The sequence below is a fragment of the Colias croceus genome, chromosome 11 (assembly GCF_905220415.1).
Source record: "Colias croceus chromosome 11, ilColCroc2.1".
NCBI classification, from domain to species: Eukaryota; Metazoa; Arthropoda; class Insecta; order Lepidoptera; family Pieridae; genus Colias; species Colias croceus.
Genome location: NC_059547.1, coordinates 10,388,755 through 10,414,525, shown reverse-complemented (window position 1 = coordinate 10,414,525; position 25,771 = coordinate 10,388,755). Strand labels below are relative to the sequence as shown.

The 25,771-nt window shown below is 34.7% G+C and overlaps 2 protein-coding genes across 2 annotated transcripts in view; both read right to left on the bottom strand.

Moving 5' to 3' along the window:
• LOC123695697 (dynein axonemal heavy chain 3) overlaps positions 1 to 11,531 on the bottom strand; it is a 57,430-nt gene extending 45,899 nt beyond the window's left edge. Inside the window, exons 1-17 of the mRNA XM_045641604.1 lie at positions 11,354 to 11,531; positions 10,815 to 10,928; positions 10,317 to 10,514; positions 9,884 to 10,025; positions 9,540 to 9,678; positions 8,883 to 9,058; positions 8,331 to 8,534; positions 7,766 to 8,002; positions 7,276 to 7,363; positions 6,638 to 6,845; positions 6,126 to 6,340; positions 5,583 to 5,773; positions 5,074 to 5,258; positions 4,340 to 4,602; positions 3,958 to 4,115; positions 897 to 1,089; positions 203 to 429 (exon numbers count right to left, since the gene is read on the bottom strand). Coding sequence (XP_045497560.1) covers positions 203 to 429; positions 897 to 1,089; positions 3,958 to 4,115; positions 4,340 to 4,602; positions 5,074 to 5,258; positions 5,583 to 5,773; positions 6,126 to 6,340; positions 6,638 to 6,845; positions 7,276 to 7,363; positions 7,766 to 8,002; positions 8,331 to 8,534; positions 8,883 to 9,058; positions 9,540 to 9,678; positions 9,884 to 10,025; positions 10,317 to 10,514; positions 10,815 to 10,928; positions 11,354 to 11,531 — 3,116 coding nt within the window. The remainder of the gene's footprint in view (positions 1 to 202; positions 430 to 896; positions 1,090 to 3,957; positions 4,116 to 4,339; positions 4,603 to 5,073; positions 5,259 to 5,582; positions 5,774 to 6,125; positions 6,341 to 6,637; positions 6,846 to 7,275; positions 7,364 to 7,765; positions 8,003 to 8,330; positions 8,535 to 8,882; positions 9,059 to 9,539; positions 9,679 to 9,883; positions 10,026 to 10,316; positions 10,515 to 10,814; positions 10,929 to 11,353) is intronic.
• A 2,491-nt stretch (positions 11,532 to 14,022) lies between these two features.
• LOC123695605 (transmembrane channel-like protein 5) lies at positions 14,023 to 24,081 on the bottom strand. Its single transcript, XM_045641506.1, has 15 exons — positions 23,900 to 24,081; positions 22,691 to 22,823; positions 20,921 to 21,080; positions 20,520 to 20,667; positions 19,817 to 20,059; positions 19,361 to 19,509; positions 18,817 to 18,967; positions 17,894 to 18,132; positions 17,426 to 17,540; positions 16,932 to 17,041; positions 16,403 to 16,595; positions 16,054 to 16,148; positions 15,427 to 15,585; positions 14,979 to 15,112; positions 14,023 to 14,637 (listed from the first exon to the last, which is right to left on the bottom strand). Exons 2-15 carry the CDS (start codon positions 22,812 to 22,814, stop codon positions 14,396 to 14,398), a joined length of 2,262 nt encoding a protein of 753 aa, XP_045497462.1. The 5' UTR covers positions 22,815 to 22,823; positions 23,900 to 24,081; the 3' UTR covers positions 14,023 to 14,395.
• Positions 24,082 to 25,771: the final 1,690 nt, after the last annotated feature.

Sequence of the window (25,771 nt, the reverse complement as noted above, 5' to 3'; positions counted from 1 at the left end):
TTTTTGCCCTCGGAATAAGTGTTTAATTACGCATTACAATTATACACTATATGCGATATCACGAAGGTGTAAATCCAAATTTTGTGGTTGTAAACTTAAGATGCTAGTTTATGTGTTCCACCCGAACTATATCACCATCAACCCTTTAGGTACTACACAGCATATTGTTACAAGTCACTTTTACACTAAAAAAAACACTTACCTATACGGAACCACCTCGAACTTCACACCAAGCCACTCTTCCTTCATCTTGGCTAGTGCTTTCTCCAGCCCATATTCCTTAGCGGCATATTGCTCTATCTCTTCCAACTGAGCTGCGTACACATGCACTCCTTGTTCTACCATATCAGCTAGTGATGCACCGGGTTCATGTGATACTTCGGCACCAACAAGTTCGCTGATTTTGGCCCAGTGGCGCTCGCGCATGCCCTGTGTAATTTTAGGAGGTATATGTATTTGCCGGACGCAATTAAGCAATTATGACATATTTTTTTAAATAGAAGTTGGATTTTTTAAATCTTTATTTTAACTTTCTATCAGCCAATCATCTCATTATAATAATAATATTAGTAGCTAGATTCTACAATTAGATGCTACATTTGCATCTTCATCGGAATTGTGCCGGAAAGAAACAACAATTTTTTATAACAATAATCAACAAACGAAACATTAAAATAAAAAAATGAAGCAACACGTTGGAGAATTGCTGTCAATTAATTGCTGGCAGCACTGTGTGTTGCAGAGTTGATAATTTATATAAAAATTATCCTGAACAATATTGTTGATGCACTGTCTGTCAACAAACGTTTACCAAATAATAATAATTTACAAAATAATTTTGAAGTATAACATACTCAAACAACGATAGATCATTAAAAAAAAAAATAACACCTCACCTTATTACAAATAGCGCACAGCACGGGCACCAGCACCTTGAACTTCTCCAGCTTGTTTCGCACCATATCTGCTATACGCTTGGCACCTGGGAACTCGAACAGCTGCTTGCCCAGCTTGTACAGCAGCTTCCACCACGCCTCCACGTCCTCCGAGATCTGCTCTGCGTCCAAGCCGAGGAATGGACCGTGGTACCTGAACATGGATGAACGAATAAGAAGAATAAATAAGACAGAAAAACATGTGTAATAGGATAACCGACTAAAAAAATATCCAATTGTTTGGAAAGATTAATTCAAATGTAATATTAAGAGTCCGGCGGAGGCCGCTGCCAATTGCAATTCGAAGTGAAGGCAAAATACGCTCGAATATTGTTGTCTCTGTTGCACAATTCCCGCCGAAGCCGCGCGTGAATTTGTGTGAATAGTGTGTAGTTGTGTGAGTGTACCATTCATTCATATTGACAAACGCATTTCTTTTTATTTAGGAATATAATGTTTCTTATTTACTTTATTTTTGCAGCAAACTTTGGGCAATCGTAAGTGTATGTGCAGAATAGCAAAGCGTTTTAAGGAAATTTCTCTACAACACTTATATCCTACTAGTAATATTATAAATGCGAAAGTTTGTATGGATGTATGGATGTTTGTTACTCTTTCACGTAAAAACTACTGAACCGATTACAATGAAATTTAGCACACATATAGAGGGTAACTTAGATTAACACATAGGATTTTTATCCCGAAAATCCCACGGGAACGGGAACTATGCGGGTTTTCCTTTGTAAACGCGGGCGAAAATCTAGTCTTCAATAATATCTCAACATCTAGGCTTTGTAGAAAAAAAATGTAGCTGTAAAAATCAGGGTACATTTTTTTCGCAAATATAATCTATATCTACCCTATACATATATATAATAAAAAAATCTGTAGAAGGGTCAATTCTGTACATTGAAAATATCGAAAAAGTAAATAGCAGGGGGTGTTACTGGATCGATACCAAACCCAAATATGTGATTAAAAAAATTTTTGTCTGTCCGTCTGTCTGTCTGTCTGTATGCTGACATCACGTGAAAACTAACAGTTCGATTTCGATGAAACTTGGCATAATAATTATACTTTATTATCCTGGGCATACAATATATACTTTTAGATACTTTTTATCCTGGAATAACACGTGGAAAAAAATAATCTTAATTTTTCAGTTTTATCCATAGACGTTGTTGTGTTTGTAGAACCGCGAACACACGTTGCGTTACCCGCAGTGGATTCTTTTTTTTATAAGATGTCATTGTCAGAGTAACTCAAAATGGAGAAATAAACCATCCACGCGAAGACCGACATCCGCGCGGACGGAGACGCGGGTGGAAGCTAGTCAGAAATATTACAATACAATTGGCAAAAAATACGCACGCACAATGAACTATATGTTTTTACTTTTAGGCGCAAAAAAGTGACATCCTTTGACCCTTTTTTATCGGAAATATCTAAAGGAGCTTCTCTTTACACGAGTAGAACACCCATAGTTTTATTTTAAAAACACGATTTTTAAAAAAATATTTAAAATATTGGGATTTTCGCGGCCGACTGAGCTACCTAAATAAATTCGTAGAAAAAAAAATTGATACACTAGAAAATTTATTATGTTGCTAATATATGTAGTGATTACAGGCGCAAATTATTTTAATTAAAATAATTATTAAAGTAATTATTTTAAACCAGAATTAACAATACTTGTTAATTCTGGTTTAAAATAAAAAGTTTTAAAAGGTTTAAATTAAAATAATAAGGTATACCTACTTAATTATATTTAAAACGATAAATTAAATTAAACTAAAAAACACAAAATATGCAAAAATAAATTAAAATTATTATTATACGAGCATAGAACCTCCACCTTTTTGTTTTAGGATGAAAAAGAAAATAGTTTGACAGGCTTGTGCTTGACAAAGTGGTGACGTGGTTTTCACACATCGAAAATATTACCAACACATACAAACTTTTTTCTATACTATGAAGTTTACTGTATGTATCTGTATATTGTGCTTGATGCGACAGCACGACGACCGATGAAAATTTGTGATTAATTTGAACGTGTGCCGTAATACCAAAAACGATGAATGAAAACTCAATGCTTTTCCAATTTTTTTTGCATATTGTGTAACTTAACAATGTAAACCATGTTTCGAATTACATTACATTAAGAATATTGCCGTTTTTATTACAGAATGGATGAGTAGAAAACATATCATTTATACTTTAAAAATGTTAGAAATACAAATCGTTTACAATTCGTTGTATTTAAGTATTTTGCAATAAAAATAATATGGGAACCTAGATAAATACTGTCTTATTCCGAATAACAGCACAATAAAGTGGAAATATGCTCAAACTGAAAATTATTTTGGTATTACGTTTGTATGGAAAAATTGTCGTCCCGGCGGACGACAATTTTTCCATACAAACGTAATACCTCTTAAGTTCTACGTTTATCTAGTATAGCAGGATGTATAAATACGCAAAAACGTTGCAAAAAACAAAGCAAACAAAAGCCTCTTAAGTTCTACGTTTATCTAGTATAGCAGGATGTATAAATACGCAAAAACGTTGCTAATGTGTCTTAAGCAAATTTATTGGCGAATTGTGCAAACGTGAAATAAATTCTATAAAACTTTGTGACCACAAGTGGATTTTTTTTTCTTTTTATAAGGTTGCTACTATAAAATAACACCTTATATAAATTACAATTAAGCCTAAAATACTAATAAGTTATTTTATGTTACCTAAATTGAACCACAAGTGTCAAATAAAAATTTCAATTCATTTAAAAGCCACATATTAATTACTAATATTATAAAGCTGAAGAGTTTGTTTGTTTGTTTGTTTGTTTGAACGCGCTAATCTCAGGAACTACTGGTCCGATTTAAAAAATTCTTTCGGTGTTAGATAGCTCATTTATCGAGTTATTACCAACGGGACGGGAGCCACGGGGGTGAAACCGCGCGGAGCAGCTAGTTAATTATAATTATTGTACAAATAACTTTAACAGCAGAATAACACGCACCATTTCTCATAACCATCGTAAAAGTCGAAGGCAGTATGCCACAGCTTGTGGAAGGGCTCTATCCCGGCGAGCATGGTCTGCAGGCTGAAGTATACCGACACCTCCTGGTCTAACAGCGTCTCCTCGCTGATTATGTCCTCCGCTTCGTGTTTGTCGTCCTAACCAAACATATAATAGGGGTAAAAAAAAGAAATTATTAAAGAAGAGAAAATTCGATCATAGGTAAGATTCGAACCCGCGTCTTTCGCTATGTAACACGTAAGTGTCAATAGTTTGTTAGTGTTTGTCAGTGTGGGTTCGTGTCACATGTGTCAATTACAAGTGTCACTACACGTGTTGCGTTGAGTCCCTCATTTAAAAACACATGACAATCGCAACTCACCATCAAGTTATTGTTGATCTCGTCCACCTTGGCCACGACCTCCCGCAGCAGGTCCAGGTTGAGCAGCGGCGGGTCGAACCGGCGGAACAGCTCCAGCTCCTTCTCGTGCCGCTTCAGCTTCTCCTCGAAGATCGCCTTCCTGCTCCTCAGCTTGTCCTCCGCCATCGTCTTCTTGGTGTTGAGCGTCTTCAGCGTCAGGTCTATCGTGTCCTCCATGTCGAGCGGCCAGAGAAACACGCGCGTGTTCAGGTTTATGTCTTCGACTATGAATTGATAATATAGTAGAGTATTTGAGTGTATTTGTTAGAATCTATTTGTGAATTACATTGCGGCAGAATAGAAAATAACACATTTGTATTAAAATTTATTAACATTCCTGATAACCGTGCTACGATTATGCTGTAATTAAAATCGATTATTAACTCAGGCCTCGGAACCACAGACACAATAGAAAATCTATTGTATCGTGGACCGATCGGGCCGCTTGGGGCTCAATGGGTTATATTATGTACTAATACAAAACGCGGAAGTTAATAAAAATTGCGCACAATCTAAATTGTCTCTAAAAAACATTCGAATCAAAATTAACAATTAAAAACACCAACAAGAATATCCTTTGCGATTAAAAACTTGCTAAAACTTATTATTACTGTATTCCCAATAGTTAAAAGACACGAAAAATTACACCCTGCCATGTCTAAAAAATTATTAGGTACAAAACAAAGCAAACTCACACGACAAATGCGCATGCTCCATAAGAAAAAGCACATATTCTGCTGTAGTGCGCGATTTCTCTCTCAACTCAAAGAGGGAGCAATCTCTACACTCGAGAATGTAAGCCAGCAGTTCAACTAGTTGTGCTGTGGTTTCGGGACTTTCGGACGCACGTGCCGCCATTTCTTCGTACACGTTGCATATCCTGTGAAAGATGTGTTAGTTTCTGTATAGGAAACCGATATCTGGGTTGTGTAAAAAAGTGCTGAGTGTTTTCGCATCGTTCAAAAAATTATGTTCATATAAAAGTGCAAGTTTTTTCTTCTCTGCTAATATAATACAGTAGAATTTAGATGTTCTGCTGAAACGGGAATACACAAAAAAATCTCTTAATACCATCAGACATCTTTTTGCTTCAAAGAATTGACAAAGCAGTCTGTGATAACGACATACTCCTATTCACTGCTAAATGCATCGATAACACAACAAATTCTTTATATAATGATCCATGCAATTTATTTCCACTCACGATCGATTCCACTTCCTGTTCAACAATATAAAGTGGTCCACGATATACTGCCGAAGCCCATTCACCACATCCCAGATGACGTCATTGATCGGTCCACAGTCCAGCATCACCATGTTGAGAGGAATGTCCCGGCGGAGGAAGAGGATCTCATCGCGGAGGACTTCGTATTGACGGATTTGGGCTGAGAAGTCCTGGAAATTTTGTATACATTTAGTAGTTAAAGGTATGTTGAAGAACAAGTTTGAAATTTTTGCTATAAAAATTTTTTTACATAATTTACATTACCGAAAACAGGAGAAAATTTTAAATATAAATTCTTTGTAAATCACTGGTTGACTAGTTCCACCATGTAGAATAGAATACGTGACATTATTTAAAACGATTACTTACCTTACGTTCGATAAACTTTCCTGCAACTATATCTACTTTCTCACTATTAACTCTATAAGTAGAAAACAATCAATCTATGCGATGCCACTTAGATGAGATAAGATCGGTGACATTTGCCACATAACGTTCCTATTCTTAGTAGGATTGTCTTACCTTCAAATACGGCGGAGGATCTAGAGCAAAAAACTTCAGCAGATCCTCATGAGCAGTACCATCCAACAAATAGTAATACTCTTCATAACGGCTAAGGAAGCTGATTGGTCCAGGTCTATTGAGCGAAAAGTATCGAGTGCATTGGTTCACTACTTCCGCCATGTAGGGTTCATCCGGGTATACTGACATAAGGTAAGGTTTGGGGCGGGCCGAACCTGTGATTTGAAATATTAACGAAGGAACGTATCAAAATCCTACTTTATTATATTATGTGTCAAATAGTTTTATTAAAGTATGGCAATTTTTTAAGTACGATCTTAATTATATGTTTATTTCTTATTTTTGTTGCAGTAGTCAAAAACTAAGGAATTCTACGTGGTAACATAAGTGGGAATAGGTGACTGGTGAAGGGAAATGAAACATTTAAACATCTGTATAATGCTGTCATTACGTCTACACAAAATTGGAAAATTATAAAATGACGCCAAAAAAGTTGTCAGGAGATAACCCACCTGGATACATAATACTATCCACGCTCGGCAATTGCATATTAACATTGATTATCGTATGTATCCATTTAACAATAAGCGCCCGCATGTGATCTAACGAAGGCTCGAAGGCTAGCTGCGTGGATCCTGCGCGACCGATCACTTTAATGCGGAGTAATGGCCGCTTTATGTATGTGTAGTCTTTGTACTCGCCAGAGTATTTGTTGCCCTCCTGGGTGGATAGGAGGGTAGTAGGTATACTTATTGCTTAAAATAGTTAAAAATAATGATATTTTTGAATGAATATTTTATAACAAAGAATTAATCCGCCTTCAAAATGTCAGGAGTCGAAAAATATCTTTTAATTTTTTTTTTTATTATTTGAAAAAAAATCCTTTTTTTGAAGTTGGTTGAAAAATGATATTAAACTTTCTGAACCCGTGGTTAATCTATGCATTATAATAATTCATAATTCATAATCTCGTCGATGGTATACACTAAAATATGATCATCCTGCTAAAATGGCTCTTCATAAAAATCAGGATGATATTCCGAAATGGTAGTTAATCTAGACATAGACATTCTAATTCAAATTTGAATTTGAATTTCTATGCATTATGACGATTCAAAAGCAGAAATCCTACAGTCTAATGAATACTTACCCAATAATATGAGAAATATTCCGCGAAATGAAAGATACTTCTCTCCACCAGATCTCGAACTTGTTTTGACATCAACCCATGGATGCAACTGGAATATAATTCAAAAAATTAATATCGTAAAAATCTGTGTACATAAAAAATAAGAAGACAGACAAGCTGAATGTCCAACTTATGTTATTTCGCATTTCAACTTTTGACGTGACAACGTCTTATAATTCGATAAAGCCGGCTGCACGCACGAAAAAACATGACTCATGCGGCGTTACCTCGCTCTGACTCATCTGAGGCGTTCCATGTAAGGCTTGAAGTGCGAGCGAGAGCGCGGAACGAGCGACAAAGAAGCACAATCGGACGTTGTCACGTTCAACTATCGTCAGTAAACCGACTTTACAGACAAGGAACCAATTTTTTGTTCCCACTTAGAATTTTAACGCTTCTAGTTTCCAACCCAAATCTTTCAAAGCCAATTAAAGTTTAATAACAAACTTACCCAAAAAACTCTTCCACTTGGAAGGTAGAGGCCTTCTTTCTCTTGGCCACATATCCAGCCCAATGATGCCGCATCTTAATCATCGTATCGGCGACATCTATCAACCAGTTATCAACTAGCTCTGCTCTGGTTTGAGCACACAATTTGTTGAGCCGTTCTGTGAATTCGCTCGGGTATTGGGGGAAGGGCAGATCCTCTTGCATTTTATTCATGTCGCAGATGTATATGTTTTGGTATCTGGGAAAGTTTATGATTGTTATTCTGTGGAAATTGATTTCGATATGTATAGGGTAAATAATATTAGGTAAAATATGTTGGAATTTTTAATATTTCAAAATTGTTAAAGATTTAATTTCTTGTCTCATGCATTTATTTAACAAGAGCCAAAATATTGTTTTAATTCAAATGTTATCTCAGTCTGTATTTTAACATGATATCATGCGATGTTGCCGCTCTTCCACGGCACCGACGCGCACTGCTAGAACTGGCTAGTACAAGCCGGGCGGTGTTGCCGCTCTTCCCGCACCGGCCGCTACTGCGATGTGTGCGACGTTGCCCCACTTACCTCTCGAACCAGATTCTCCGCAGCTCCACCAGCACGGGGTTCCCCTCATAGTACCGGTAGCCCATCGCCTGTCTCGCTCGTACTGCGGTCGTATGCCACGGGACTGGAGCTCGTACAACTAGCGCCGGCCATAGAGTGGGCAGGAAGGAGATGTGGAGGCGTTGCCGCTCCGCTACGTCTTCGAGGATGTAGCTTAGGAGACATCTGAAAATATTTAAAACATTTTTTTTTTATAAACGACTTCCATGAAGAAATTAAGAAAATTATCGATATATCGATAACATGAAGAATGATATACAAAAATAGAACAAACTATTCAACGAATTTATTATGTGTTTGAAGTGAAACTTCTTTATGCGCGTCAAGGTCGCGTCATTGCAATACCGTCACGTCATGGAGTAATGCGACGTTTTTTGTATCTTTGAATCTTACCAAAGAAGTTTCACTTCTGACACGTGTGTTCGGCACACACGCTCTTTGACACGCTTTTATTTATTAGTAACCTTAATTGTATGTGCTGTGTGTGTGTCAAAGAGAAAATTAGTTTTTCACCTCTTCATAGCCATCTCAAAGAAGTCCCTTATCTCATTCGCACTCTGCCTCACGCAGGCGCTGTACGTGAGGCTGAGCAGGCGCCGCTTTATGGCCGCAGTTTGTTTATCCACGCGGGTTTTAGCCCGCTTATATAGGTGTTCTGGAAACTCTGGGATGTGGGGTCCGGTTAGAGACTGGAATCAACGATACATTGGCATTCAAAAAAAGACGTGTGGCACTCGGGGACTGCCGCGGTAAAGCTATTGCATGCTATGCCTTCAAGCCACACCTCCACCCGTCGGAGTGGGGAGCGTGAGGTTTTTCGTTACGCAATTTCTAGATTCGGTCCCCGCGCTCAAGGCCCGCGATAGAAGCTATGCAATAGCTTAATTAAAAATTAATTCTAATATTATATTTATTTTATTTCTTTAAAAATTTATAACAAAGAATACGTTACATTTCATATTAAAGCGATACGGTGTATTTTTTATTTATCTGTTTAAATGTTTAGTTAGTAAATTGTGTTACCAAACACACGGTCAGGTAAGGTAAAAGACAAACAGAAGCTTAAAACAATTGATATCAATTCAATTAATTTCCACTCCACCAGATTGCCCCATCACAAATTCTAGATACGAATTAAAAATAAATATATTCATCATGAATATTAATTACCGTAGTTAAATAATAATTGATCCTTTCAAGTTCCTTGGGATGAATATATCTATAGTGCTCTTCTTCAGTGATCCTGATCAACTCGCACTTTTGGTCATCTGGGTCTCTTGGCAACTCAAACTCTAGTTTTGCTAAGTGCCTGTAAATTTAAATATGAAAAATACTACAGAAAATTGTGCCTATTTAATATATGGAAAAAACACCAAGGAAATTTTATGGTGATTGTAATTAATAAGAATAATAAGGACATACCACGTGTTTGAGAATATCCATTACAAACAAACAAAGTAAAAACATTTATAGAAATGTGTAGATGTGTAAATTATAAAACATTCAACAAATACTTTTTCAATGCTTCCTTAGCAGCAATTTCCGCCGCTTCCTTCTCTCGCTTTCTCTTCTCGATTCTCTTTCTCTTCGCTTCTGCCTCTGCCGCTTTACGTCTATCGTATGCGCCAGAAACCAGATCTTCAAGTAGCACCAAACCTATATATTGAAGGATATTTAAACGGATTTAATATTTTATTTGCATAGTAATAACCAAGTATGTAAAAAGACTGACGAAAAAATTAATAATTAAATTAATCTGTCGAAAAAATTCTTTATTTGGCAGAAAGGAATGAATGTACATTGTACAAGTAAAGAATGCATTTTCCCAAAACCTTTCAATACTTGCAAAAACATTCATTATATTTTTTCACATTAAAAAAAAAAACATGAGTGGAACAACAACATTTCCATATTTTTTAAGCAATTTCACTGATCTTTTATAATCACCTTTTTGCAACTTATGTTTCTCCTTTTCCTTTTTTATAGCATCAAGTTTTTCCTTCTCCCTTTCCGCCCAGGACTTTAAAGGTGGAAACTGTAGTTCCCCGTTTGGTCCCAATGGCCCATACAGTTGCGGGGGCGGACGACGCTTTGGGGGCATGTTTATTGTTCTCATAGTTTTCGTCGCCCTAGTGTAGCAGTTACCTGATGGAAGGTAATAAAATCATCACGGATAGTTGTTGGAATGCATTTTGCAAGAAAATGAAATATAATAATGACAAGAAATAATGGAATATTCAAAATTAATAAGGCAAGGCATTGATATGAACTTTTGTAAGTGCACAAAAGTAACAATGCATAACGCCGTAATATTATTAACACGCTATCTGTTCAAATATTTCATGTAAAAAAATTATTTAGCAACCAAAAAAAATATTTTAATTTTCAAAGTTAAATGACTCCAGAAGTATGTTGCAGTACGTATTAGACGATAAAACAACTGACCAATAGAGTCAGCAGGTTTGGCGTGGTCGAAGCTGTCCCGGTACGGCACGCCACGCGTCCACGACTTGCGCATCATCAGCGGCGGGAACTCGCTGCAACCGCCTTCACTATCACCTGTAGCATTACATTCATATACACATACACCTAAAAGTGTTCATTTATTCTATTGTTCTTGTACTTCATTAGACCATCTAACAACGAATAAATCGGATTCAAAATGTGTGTAGTGTGGTGTGGCGTGGCGTGGCATAGCGTGGGATAGCGTTGCGTGGCGTGGCATTGCGTGGGGAAGCTTGGCGTGGCGTGGGATAGCGTGGCGTGGCGTGGGATAGCGTTGCGTGGCGTGGCATGGCAAAGAAGATGACATAACATGTTAACCTGTATCAAGCTATTCGACATTCTAATTACATCCGTATACGAAACCAATATGTACAAATAAGCCCAACAAGATTGTAATATTATGGAATGTGTATTCACTATTCATAGTTAAATAATTAAATAATTTTTATACTAGAAATACTCATTTTAATAGAGTGTACCTTCAGGATAATAATTCTTCGCTGACCGCAATAGTTCACTGTCCCTGTCCAGCTCGTGGCTGTATCCTGCCCGGGGCATCCAGGGCAAGTTGGGCTGTTTCCGCGGCGGCCCGGGGACGAACCGAGAGGGGCATTTGGGGCCTGCCGGGGGCGGTCGCTTGCGGTCACCGCTCGCCATTGTTTATTAATTAGAAGTTCTACAGCATGGAAAAAGACTTGGGTATCTTTTTTGGGAGGAAAAGTGACGTAATCATAATAAATAATCTTAGTAGTTTGTATCTACATTGTATCCGCTTGTCTGTCTAAAACTCGATATCGGATGGGCCAATATGAATGATTTGGATCTTAAAATATTTGAAGATCTTAAGAAAAGGTTTATTTGGTGAAAAATTAAGATGATACGTAAAGAAAAAATATTTTTCATTAATACAATATTTAGGTGATCCAAAATTCACTGAATAGTAAAATGATCTAAATTAATAGGTAAGGACTTCGGCATAATTTCGCGTGTTTTTATTTTTCAATGACTAAGTAAATGCTCAATTACGCACTTCAAATAACTCACCTTAAATAACTCTTTTACTTTGATTAGAACATTTTTTTACATACAATATTTAATTTGGACTCCACGTCGAAACTCCAAAATAAACTAATCTGGTTACCATAGCAACTACGATAACATTATGACTGATAACACTTGCGGTTGACACATATTGTCAAGGTGGAAAATAATAAAATAATAATATCTCATACCAGCCATTGTGTGAAATTGTAGAGCAAGCTTCTTTCAGATAATGTAGTAAATAATTACGATTAATTAAGCACTTGCATGTACCATTTTTTCACTCATGTTGTAAATGTATACAAAAAAAATTGCTCGGGTGATTAGGTAAAATATATTTAGATAATTTTTCGTTCGATTAGTTTTAAGTGTATAATTTGAATGCAAATCGTGACTATCCCAATTTCATCCGCTGCTCAGGCATTATTTACATCGAAAACGTATCGCCGGTTTCACATCCACTGGATAATATTATTATGTTCCGTTTGGCTTTTGTCAGTTAAAATAACAAACACGGTATGATTATGTGCATCAAAAAATTTTAGATAGGCTATCTGGGACATTATCAGAAACCGGCTTCTGAGCTTTTATTGATGGGATTATTACAGGAATACTTCTTTATTATAATACTAAAATAGATAAATACAAAGGGATAAATAAAACAAATAATATTCAATCATTCATTTATTGTATAAAAATATTATTGTCATAAATACACCAATATTGAGGAAAATGCATTTAGTATTATGCTCATAATTGACATAAATTCATAGTAATTTGATATATTTCTTAATTTATAATACACAAAAATATAAAATAATACTGGTTATACAACAGGATCTCATTATGCTTTGTTTTGGAAGACCAAAATGGCAGTTTTTAATACAAATAGATACGAGAAAAATTGCTTTTCTCGTATCTATTTACAATAATACTTATTTTACAATAACACACATACAGTATAGTATATTAATAATATTATGTACAAAACATTTAATATATTATATTGGATATTATAGTATACAAAATAAAAAATTTCATTCTTTTTTATGAGTATAGAGGATATCGCATAGAAAAGATAGATCCAGATTTTTTTCTATTCTTTATAAATTTTGAATGCCGTGAAACCAAAAATATCAGATCAAGATTTTTAACTAAAAACGTATCAGTTTAATGAGCGACTGAGGGCTGTTAATTTTATTTACTGTTTCATTACAAATTAAAATTCATTTGTTTAGGGATATATTCATCAGACTTAACTACGTTAGTATATTTTGATCATAATAGTTTCAAGTATAGTATAATAATTCACAACACGATTGAATGATTTCATCAACTACCCGCAAAGACAAATAATTGATCTTCAAACGTGTATCCCATAATAGTTCATAGTTCGATATGTACTACATTCAAATACATATAAATACATCTTAAATACAATAAAGAATATAAAATAATTGAAGACAAAGTCCTTTCATCATGTTATATATCTCTCTCCGTATTTGGCACCTTTCATATCACATCTTTGCAACAACCGTCATAGAATACATTCTGTATACACCCTTATTTCTCATGTATAGATTAAATATTAAAATAGAAATAATGTAGAATATACATAAAAATAAACACAATATAGTATGTTCATTGGTTAATTATATTTTAAGAAAGGATAGATAAATCTTGGTCCTTTTTGATGAGGCAGGATTTAATCTCGCTTCTTATTTTGGCCAGTTAGATGAGCAAGTCTCAAGAATATATTACATTATTTAAAAAATACCCCTCCCCTCTATTTCATCTATTTTTCTTTGTAAATTTTTCATTTCTAGCTCATCGACTTTTTAACCGACTTCAAAAAAAAGGAGGAGGTTATCAATTCGGCCGGTATATTTTTTTTTTTTTTTTATGTATGTACACCGATTACTCCGAGGTTTCTGAACCGATTTACGTGATTCTTTTTTTGTTCGATGCGGGATGGTGTCGAATTGGTCCCATAAAAATTTTATTCGGATAGGCCCAGTAGTTTTTATTTTATGAGCATTTTTGTCTGTAGGTATTTGTAAATTTTGCAAGTTTGAAGTCGGTTGTTTTTAACGCAGTTATCACTTGTAGTTGCTGTCGATTACGGCTAGATAAACACGAAATCGAAATTGTATTGGCAATTATTCTTCAACTTTAATAATTTCCGACAAATTACCACCATTAAACTGTTGGGTAACCATTAATTGTCAAATTTAGATAGAATACAAGATAAGTTCTAGTAAATTTTTAAGGTTAATGGCTACATACTACCCTCAAAAAGTTTCGTAGTAATTCATATTTTTACAACTCTAAAATTATTACTTAAATTGGAGCCTATCGGCCTTATCTCCAAATGTACTAACTCACGAGATAAACGTATAACTGTATAATTGCACATTCAAACAACAGACTACCCTCAAAAATGTTAAAACATACAACGTTTAAAAACCACAAAATACCTGTCAAATCATCTTCCTAGCTTCCAGATCGTTCAGGTAATTGCTCGAGCCTTGCCAACTGAACGAGCTGTCTGTATCACCGTCTGACTTCGGTCTGTCAGACTTTGGTCTGTCTGATGTGGGTCTGGTTTTCGATCTGTCGAGATCAAGGTGGTATCCCGCGTTGGACGGTTTGCGCACTTCGTGTAAGTAGCGCCAAGTGTGACTATCTGCGTTTTCCTCCACTTTGGGGCTGTAATACCATTCTGTGGAGATAAGACATATTTGTTTAAACATAATTACGAATTAACCCGACAGAATTTTTTATTTATGATTTTTGGAGCAATACCTAAATGAGATTACTAGAGGAAATTAATTATTATATTATGATACTCTACTTACTCGAAATTTAGAAGTAAGGTGTTGTAAAATGTGTTCAAAAAGGGGGCAAATTTTAACTTGAAATCACATTTTAACGACAGAAATAATATTTTACGTGAAAACACTTGAAAGAGAAAATAGAAAAGACACAAATAACAATCCAAAAAAAAACATAGTTTTGACTGACAAAGCGCATGTTATCAGCACACTGAGAGTCAGCACTGACCTCCGTTGGAGACCTTGGCGATGGCGCTGAGCAGGAAGTCCTTGTCCTTGGCCTGCAGCACCAGCATGCGGCGCAGCAGCTCGCCCATCGAGCGCTGCGCCAGCGACCGCGCGCGCATGTAGTACACGCACACGCTGCGAAACAGTACAAGTGCTGAATATCAGCGCTTCACATCTTGTCTATACACTTAGTACATGTTGAGTAGCTACCCATGATAAAAACTTAATCAACACAAATGTCTGTATGCATACTGTATAGTCATGGCAATCACGTCACGGAGTATAGCGACGAATTTTGTATCTTTGAATTTTGGCAAAGAAGTTTCAATTCTGACACGTATGCTCGGCACACACGCTCTTTTATTTATATTATATCTGTTATTAATACCTGTACCTTTATTTTATACATTCTGACTCATATGACTATTCTGACTAAAAAGCTTACTTACCAGAGAGCCACAAACAGGAACCCGATAACTCCAGGTCTCACGATGAAGGCTAGCACCCGGGCCAGGGCTGGTCTTTCCGATAGACCGAGTAGACCTTCACCAACTAATGATAATACTGTGGAGTACTGCTGGAACGGACCACAAGAGTGGGAGGAAGTGCTGGAACATGTAAAATGCAATTTCAAGAACATATAATCATGATTTTACTTTCAAGCTAAAAATATTATCATTGTCAATCAAGAAAATGTAACAATTCTAACGGTAACATGTGTTCAAATGTGTTCGGATCTTAAAATGGCGGGAATAATGATAAATATACACATTGGTCGGTTATATTTATGACACATAACACTACAGCTTAGTGTCAAAATGTCAAGTCAACAAACATTTTTGAAGTGAAACTTTTTTATCGAAATTGGAAAAAAATTTGGTGACATTTTTCCGTTACGCGCCATCTTTTTCTTATACCTACCACGTGTGATTCGACGTATTTCTGTAAAGTTGCATATAGTAAATTATTTTTTAAAATAAGGTCATAAAGAAGTTTCACTTCTTACGTGTATACACTAGGACACGCACACATTTTTTTCCTATAGCCGTTGTTAATAAATTATTATTACTACTCACCCAAGGAACAAAACACCAATACCAAATATTGTTGTGAAGAGCGACAGAGTTACCAAAAGGTATAGAGCCGTTTGCGTCTGTGCCGCGCGCCATACCTACGAAAAAAAATTGTCGAAATCTCAAACAATAAAATTTTTAAAAAAGGAAATAATAAATTCAATTCAATTCAGTTGATATATTTACTATAGCGAATCACGTTTAGATCTCGATTAGTCAGAGACAAGTTCAATATAACAAATTATTTTTTTTTATTAAATCCTTATAAAGTTGAATTCAGAAATCATAAAGACCAATTTTCGATATCAAACGAAATTCAACTCTATTCCCCATACAATAAAGGTCACATTACCTTCCTTGCCGGTAAGCACGCTCGCAAAGCGCACACCCTCTTCACATAAAACAGCAATAGGAATTTGATCGTTACGGCTACTACCAATAGAGGCGAGAATAGCATGCCAAGCCATAATAACGCCTGGTTGTATATGAGAGTCAATGAATTGTATGCAATGTTGAACTCTGGACCGGTTTCCGTTATATTGAATCTGCAAGTAGAAAAATTCTTTTCTTAGCCTAATTATTTTTATCAGATGTTAAGGGTAAATAAGATAATTGATTTTTTATTTTATTATTTGATTATTTTATTATAATTTGATTTTAAAAGTTTGAGAAAATCTTCAAATCTTTTCTATTTATTGTTAATCCTTCGTCGAAGAACAAAAATCACTTATAATTTTCCGTCTACCCCCAAGTAAATACAAAGTATAATACAATACAATTTAATACGCACAAAAGAAAGTTTACTTAATTCGTTAAATAGGCGGCCTTGTCACTTACAAGCTATATCTACCAGGCAACCTATTTATCTTAATTATACTCACTTAAACAACAACATCCTGATGAACTCAACAGCGGGCAACAACAACAAAGAGACCGGAGCGTCTAATAACACGAGTCGGTATGCGGCTTGGCCCAACGATGTTTCCCAACACTAGAAATTTTAATTAATTGATATTATGAGGGTAAGAAAATATTATTAATTTTTAAAGAATACGATGGTAAAGACAATATTGGCATATTTTTCAAAAGACAAGGACAATTTGATGCAGTTTATTAACAAATGTCGTTCGACGCATCTGTTTATATCCTAACTGCTGGATTTTACTAAACTTCGACTTTAATCAAGACCTAAGAATAAATTTATGTAACTTTTTTCAAATATCGATTAAATAATTAGACTTTGTTCAAAATAATAACAAATTTGTTTTCACTAAATTCGTGAATATTAACAAAACTAACAGTTGTATGGTACAAGTCACAACGTTTTCAAATCTCTACCGAAACAATTCAAACAACAAAAACACAAACTACCCACCTCTTCACCACTTTTAGCCCAGTACACGAACACTAGCGCTAGTGTCGTTATATCTAGTAGCCAAGTGCGTGCCAACGTAACGTACGTGCCCGTTCGCGGTGCGTAGAATTCTAACCTGCGTAAGAAACAAGACTGAATTAATGCAAAAGTTCTTTTCTTTGTGTTAAGTGTCCGTTAATCTTTAGTGCTCTTTTATGTTTGTGAAAGTGTCACTTTTCGACAGTAAATAATTTATAAAACGATTTATGCATATAAATAAGTGTTAACATTTTCAATACAGTTTATTAGAATACATCAACTTTCAATTTTCAATTCCATCGCTTTATTTTTTTCATGTTCAGTAATAGGCTATGTACTTATCAAATAATATCTCTATCATGAAAATAGATATTATATATAACAAAAAATACATTGAAATAAGTAATTTTATACTTAATCAAAAAAGTAAAAAAAAATCAAACTACCCACCTAACAATAAAGTTAAACAGCAGGGGACACACCGCCAGCGCAGTGGTTATAACCAGCGACACGCAGACCTCCCAGTACGGGGTCAGTAGCTTCAATCCCATCAGGCCCCAGATCCCATACTGCATCCCACCAATTGCAGCTAACACTACGCACCACACTAGCGCGTTAAGTGACTGTTGCAGTAGTTTGGTGCAAAACGATAACTTGTGCCGCACTTTGTTCTGTTCACTGAGCAATTCCTGGAGAGAACAGTTTTTTTTTAAAGTAAAGTCATGCTTTTTTTAAATATCAATACAAATATTATAGACGGGCTTTTTTTGGTAAAATTAAATCTTAAAATTACTCGATCCGGTCATTATTACAAAAAATATATAATCGTTATTGAAAAAGTTAAGAAATTGTGCATTAATATATTTTTTTATGCCGTCGTTACCAATTGACCATGACTCTACTATAAGCTTTCACAATTTACAGAAAGGGAAAATTCACCTTAAATCTATACTAATATTATAAAGAGGAAAGGTTTGTATGCATGTGTGTATGTATGTATGGTTTTTACGCAAAAAACACTGGACCGATTTTGATGAAATTTGGCACAGACAATCTTTAGACCCTGAGAAAGAACATAGGCTACCTTTTATTGCGAAATATGTACCACGGGCGAAGCCGGGGCGGACCTCTAGTTAATTATAAATTCATTAAATATATAATTACATTAAAGTGTTATAAGTTATAACTACATAGTATAAAACAAAGTCGCTTTCTCTGTCCCTTTGTATATATTATGCTTAAAAATTTATCATACGTTTTTTTAAACAGAGTGATTCAAGAGCAAGGTTTTAGTATATAATTTATTAGGTTTTAGACAAAGTAGGCGAAGCCGCGGGCGGAAAGCTAGTTAATATAAATTAAGGAGGATATACCTTAAGTTCATTATAAATACTGGCCGCAGTGAGTGCAGCAGCCGCCGGAGAGACGATCCCGCAGTCCCAGCCGCAGAATATCTTGCTGGCGAACACGTGCGGCAGCCCGCCGCCCGTGCCGATGAAGTTGCGGCGGTAGGAGTACGCTGTTCTGGATTTTTTGGTCATTTTTTCTATTAATTTTTGACTTTGATAGCTACTTATCCCGGGTAAACGATAAAAATAAAATAAAGTATAGCCTATGTGAGACACTAATCATGTGACGTTCCGCGCTTGAAATAATTTTTCAAATCGGTCCAGTACTTTGGGGACCAATTTAATTGTCTTATTTCTATGTTACAATATTCTAAATTCAGTTAAGTACGAGAGTAAAATTGATCGCATCATGGCAATACCGCCACGTCATGGAGTAAGGCGACGATTTTGGTATCTTTGAATCTTGCAAAAGAAGTTTCACTTCTGACACGACAAGAGCGTGTGTGCTGGGCACAGACGCTCTTTTTTTTTGTTTGTCATAATATTTTACATTTTAATATAAACATACCTATAACAAAGCACCCCAAAGAACATGAGATACAAGCAGAGCATGGTGAAGAAGTAGGCGAATGGCATGTTGTAGCTAAGCGGTACGGACGTGGTGATCACACCGTCGTGGTAGTGGCCGTAGAATAGCGGGGAATCTTCTAGAGCACCCTAGAATATTGACAAAAAAAAATTAAAAAATATTTTTTGTCAATTTTTCTCTTAACGATATACTTCGTTTATTATGTCATTGAGAGGTAATTTAAGCTGACATTATCCTTTTCTGAAAATGTAAATTAGTGACCATTGATAGATCTTAAAACTTAAATTGGTACAACAGCAGGAATTAAATCTTTCCTAAAATACTACCACACAAAAATACACCAAAAACACACATCAATTCCATTCCAATCGTCTCAAACCCAAATGAACAATCTAAGACATTACAAAAAATTTGCCATACAATAATGACACTTACCTTCCCACTAATAAAGTCCAAAAACCCCCAACCTCCCGTCACATTCCTACCCCCATCATGCAGCACCTGAGGCACTACCACGAAGGAGACCAGGAACACACTGAGCACCAGATCCAGGCCAAAAAGCCAGCGGAGTAAGTGGAAGTAGGAACCCACTGCAGAACCCAGGTGGCCTTCTATATTGCGTATGGGCTCATACCAGAGCTCTATGGAGAAGATTAGGTCGCGGAAACTTTCGCGTAACTGTAAAGAAATATGTAGGAATGTGTAATTAAGAGGTTATCGATTGTTATAGGTTTAAAACATAGCAAGATATCTTGTTTAAATGGCCCTATTAATAATCTCAGTGCCGTTATTGAATCAATGTGTCTAAAAATCTATTTTAGTAGCTTATAATCGAATAGTCACGGAAGCATATGATACATGGTTAATGGTTATACAGGTCCCAAACAAACAAATCTAAGGAATGAAGTTTTAAGCTATTGCATAGCTTCTATCGCGGGCCTTGAGCGCGGGGACCGAATCGGGAAATTCCGTAACGAAAAAACCTCACGCTACACATTCCGACGGGCGGAGGTGTGGCTTGAAGGCATAGCATGCAATAGCTTTACCGCTGCAGTCCCCGAGTGCCACACGTCTTTTTTTTGTATGTAGACACATTAAAAATGTATTATTTTTAATATATTAGGTATGCTTCTCTTACCCGTTTCCAAGTAAAACTGAGCCTATATTTAAATCTCTTGAACACAGAAATGGGACGCCTTTTGGACCGCAAACTGACGGACGCCGACAGTTTTGCACGCACGCTTCTCTTCATTGTTAGACCTTGTGGTAAATCTCGGAGGGCCTCTCTGAAATGAAAAAATAAATTTATCTGGAGGATGATATTCATTCAGAAATATTGTGTTTAAAACTGACTAGATAGAGACAAACAAATATTTTTTTTTAATTGCACAATTTTTACTTTTTTTTTAAGAGTGTGAAAAAACGAAAGCTCAAAATGAAAAAATAAAATGACAAAAAATCTACAATTTTCTAGATTATCAATCACACATCAATCTGTAAAGCAAAAGTAAACTTAAATAGCATTATGTATAAAACTACCTTCTCAATTCTTCAGAAACCGGATTATCCTCCATAAGATGTATATGCTGTTCCATCTCCCGCACAATGATGTCCACTTGCTTATCAGGATCTGGGGTATCCGAGACGGCGTCCAAGAGAGCATTGTTTTCACTGTTCACGCGCCGAATACGTAGTGTGTCTGAAAAAAATAATATTTGGTAAATGTTATTAAATATAAGGAATACATTTATATGTATGCAGCATAATATGTGAAAAAGAGCGTGTGTGCCGAGCACACGTGTGAGAAGTGAAACTTCTTTGGCAAGATTTAAAGATATCAAAATTAAAGTTTAGTACCTATCTTCAAAATGCTTTTAAATAAGATTAAATCGAACTATCTTCCTCGTAATTCTAAGGAGTAGATTCCATGAAGAAGACACTGAAGAAATGCGTTATATTTTAAATTTTCACGTTTGTAATTTTTATTATTGATATATTATGTAGTAGTCAGTACGATATAAATAAAAAATACCTAAATTTTCAACTTCAATGATATCTTCAACATTCATTTTCACAACAGACAAACATCTAAAATGTTCAAACGTAAAACAGTGAATGAGGAAAGTGATTCATGAGACCCTTAAGTTAATTAGAGCTTGTTATCATAAATTCGAAGTACTTTTAGTTGTTTGAAATGAAATCTCGTTTATCATCTGTACACTATTGACGTGTTTTACGTTAAAATACATTGTTTCTTTAAAATATTACAATTCAAAAATTTAGAGAAGTACCTACAATTGCAATCATTTGAGAAGTATAATAAATATTCACGTTTACTCGCTAATTGCACATACGACAATTTTTTTAATACAATAAAATTATATAGTACTTTTTTTTAAACCCATTATATAGTACTTTTATGGGTTTAATTTTGCGCCAATATTATAGTTAAATTATTTGAAACTGTCAATAATGAATAAATCGCGTTTATATCCGTTAATTTTCACATATGATTACACCATCTATTTCTGTGCAATATTAAATAGCGGAATAAGGAATGTAAAAGATATTCTGTTACATCAATTTATTCCAGTTAGTTATTATCTAATTATTGTTATGAAAATAAATTAATGGAATTGAATACAGGTAAGACTTACTACTTTTATATGTACTAGATGTGCCACGCGGTTTTACCAGCAGACAAATCCGCACGCAAAAGCAAGTATTTCTTAAGTTATAGTTTATTTATTCTGATACATAAGCTACATCACTGCCAAGTATCATCAAAATCTGCTCAGTGTTTCATTCAGCAGTTTATTTCATATAGATACAACATGCCACAGAATTATTAGTTTGATTAAACCTGCAAACCTTCTTAGAGCTCTTAGAGCTAGCGCGCAAGAGCAACTTTTGTCTCCGCAACTTTTTTGTCTCTCCACCCATGGGCTAGTAAGATAGTGCGCGCACGTATGGACGCAACGCCCCATAGAGCTGATGGGAGAGACAAAATAGTTGTGGAGACAAAAGTTGCTCTTGCGCGCTAGCTCTAAAAGGGCTGATAGACGTACGAACTTTAAAGTCGCGGTTTTAAAGTTCGCGTACTTACTCGGCTCGCGGCGGTGACAGACGTGCGAGCCAAGGCGGGCTTCGAGTAAAATTTCAAACATGTTGGATCGTCAACGAACTTACTCGACGGTTTTTAAGTACGCGTACTTGGGGTGACACACGAGCGAAAAAGGTCGTCGAGCCACAAGTTCGCGTACTTACTCGTACGTCTGTCACCCCTTTAAGAGTAACTTCGAGACTTACTATAGGGTGCTTGGCGTGACGGCATGAAGTTGATAGCCACCTGCCTCGCCACATTGTTCCTGATGGTGACATTGCGACGAACACTAGCTGGCCGCAATTCTATATCTTCTATTTCATCTTCCATGTTAAAAATCTGCAATCATAAATTTGCTATTATGTTTTCAAACATTTTAAGGTTAAAAATTAAAATATTATAGCATGCTATGTTATTCTATGTAAAAGAGAGAATTTATTACATTGCGGAATCTAAATTACTTAATTTGCACAAGTTAAATACCACCCAGAATATTTTAAAAAGAAAGGAGAAGTAAATTTGCATATGTTAACGAGGTATCAAAATAAACTCCACTTCCAACATGTAGAATAAATCAAGCAAAAAATAGTGTGATATTTATGACTATTACCGGATAACTTTAAGGATCTCCCAGTAAATATATTTAAGAAGAGACTGGCGAAATGTTTAATGGAGAAACAATTTTATGATATTCAAGAACTTATTACATTGCGGAATCTGTGACAAGGAAGAATTAGTGACGTTTAACAATAGTGACGCGAAGAATTTGTGTAGTGTTGGTGTAGTGTAATTTAACTTTTTTCCATTTAAATATTTACACACCCAGATAGTGGGTAGAATGTATTACCGCCTTAACATTGTAATACCAACACCTTTTTGTAACTACATTCCTGTAAATAAATGTTGAATTTTGAATTTGAATTTCAATGACATTGAAGAATTAGTGATGATTAAGAATTTGTGACACAAAGAATTAGTGCAAATTAATTTATTTCCATTTAAATATTTGCACACCCAAATAATGGGTAGAATGTATAAGCACTATGAAATTATAATAACAACACCTATATTTGTAACTACATTCTTGCAAATAAATATAATTTGAAATTTGAAAATAATGTAGGTATATAATTACATATCACTACATAGTATAAAAAAGTCGTCGTATATACTCAAATAAATCAAAATGGAGATGATAGTCAGCTAATATTTTATTATAAGATGATTTAATTCATTAAAAATTATATGGTTGGATTAATTTAAAATTTAGGACAAAAAGGTATTTTCATGATCTTCATCTTAAATAAAAAAATCATATGCATGGAACCAAGGAAGTGCACTTTTAAACATTTTATTAATTATTAACATAGGCTATAACTAATAGCAAATAACTAATTTATATAAATCATACATACCTTTTCCAAGAATTGCCTATGTGTTTCTTATTGAGTTCTCTCTACGAGTAAGCACCAATTAGCTATGATAAGATATCATTTCGATATAACTAAATAGATATAAATTAATCAGCAATCTTGAGATAATTTATTTAAATATGATTTGTTTTTAAACAAAATTCAACAAATGTTTATGTTGTCATTTCACATGACATTTGGTATATTTTATTTTGACAGTATTATAATTTATAGCTTCGTTCAAGTCAAACTCCCTTAATGTTCGAGACAGGTGGGGAAAATACGGAAAATATAATATAACAAATAATAAATAAATAAATAAAAACATTACATTAACATAATAAAATATATAAACAATAATTAACAAATAATATATTAATATATTATTATTAATGTATATATGCGGAGAAGTGACTGATTTTTCTGAAATCTTTCTTGAAATGCCTTTGAAGCTTGAATTATTAAATATTAATTATTCCCACAGATTATTCCTATCCTATATTATTATAACTTCCTATTGCCTATTTTAAATGTGGATGAAACCTAGCGTTTAGCTACTATTATGTATTCTGTGGTGAAACGATACTTTAAAAAAAATTGGTTATACTCTCTTACCTCTATTAGGTACCTCTTTTTTTATCCGATAGTTTAAGGATAGTTTACAACATTTTATATATGGGAGAAAAATTTCGTAGCTAAAAAGTAAGAAGTATATAAAAAAATGTTTTAAAAAACCCAACTAAAATCATTGAGATACTATTACTACGTATAGAGGAGAAACCGCCTACATCACTTATGTTCCGCTCAACAGAGGTCAACCGGCCACATTGCACTCAGTCGCTTTAGCGCGATCGTCACGTTCTTGTCTTGTTTGGTTAGCATCTATACATATAATAAAATCGTAGGAAAGTCAAAACTGTACATTGAATATTTTTTTAAAAGAATACTTGGGCCGTGATCTATAATCGATATAGAAGCCAAAAACATAGTTTTTAGAATTTTTGTCTGTTTGTCTGTTTGTCTGTTTGTCTGTTTGTCTGTTTGTCTGTATGTTTGTCTGGGCTAATCTCGAAAAGTACTGCATAGATTGACTTCAAATTTTGCATGAATATTACTAACAGGTCGGGTGAGGCTATAGGCTACATATTATCAAGCTATCACCTACGGGGGAGGAGCTGTGAACCTTTATTTTTCTTACATATTCCGTGTACTACGACAGCGTACAATCTAAAGACTCATGTTTAAATGTTGTTTTTGAGTAAGCCATGCTATTATCTACCTTTACACTATAAAAACTACGTCATTTATGTAATTTTGGCAGAGAAACAGTTAAATGAATCTTAGCAGTATAAAGACAAATTTGAAACAGCGCCATCTATAGCCAATGTTATAAAAATCAAACACACATTAACTATTGGAAATTAATAATTAAATGACGCATATATAAATGTTGTTTGACAATATCTAGATTGAAACTATAAAAATTATGCCATTTAAGTAACTTGGGAAGAGAAACATAGTTTAAAGAATGTAAGTTGTATAATGTTAATTTTGTAACAGCGCCATCTATGAGATTTCGTAAAAATCAAATCAATTTACATGTTAACACTACTGAATACACTGTTGAAAATTAATAATTTAAATATAATCATGTTATTTATTTAACTCTTTAACCCATATCTTCCCTTCCCTATAAGGTATATTTCGTGTAAATAATAAATATACTACATTTTTTTAAAGTGAGGGTAGATGTTTATTATTTTAAGTAAAACTAGACACCATTATCTACAGTAATTAATCTAATATCGATTGTGTTCATTAGTTACAATTTTAAAAATCTTCGTGTTTTATAAATTTACTAGCTTACCGCCCGCG

Bases quoted from the DNA above. Each gene is read 5' to 3' on its own strand.
- LOC123695605 (XM_045641506.1), bottom strand. From the start codon at position 22,814: ATGGAAGATGAAATAGAAGATATAGAATTGCGGCCAGCTAGTGTTCGT. The intron at 21,081-22,690 runs GTAAGTCTCGAA...TATTTTTTTCAG, and splicing joins GTCACGCCAAGCACCCTATA to ACACACTACGTATTCGGCGC. The intron at 18,968-19,360 runs GTATGTTTATAT...CAAAAAATCCAG, and splicing joins TTTGGGGTGCTTTGTTATAG to AACAGCGTACTCCTACCGCC.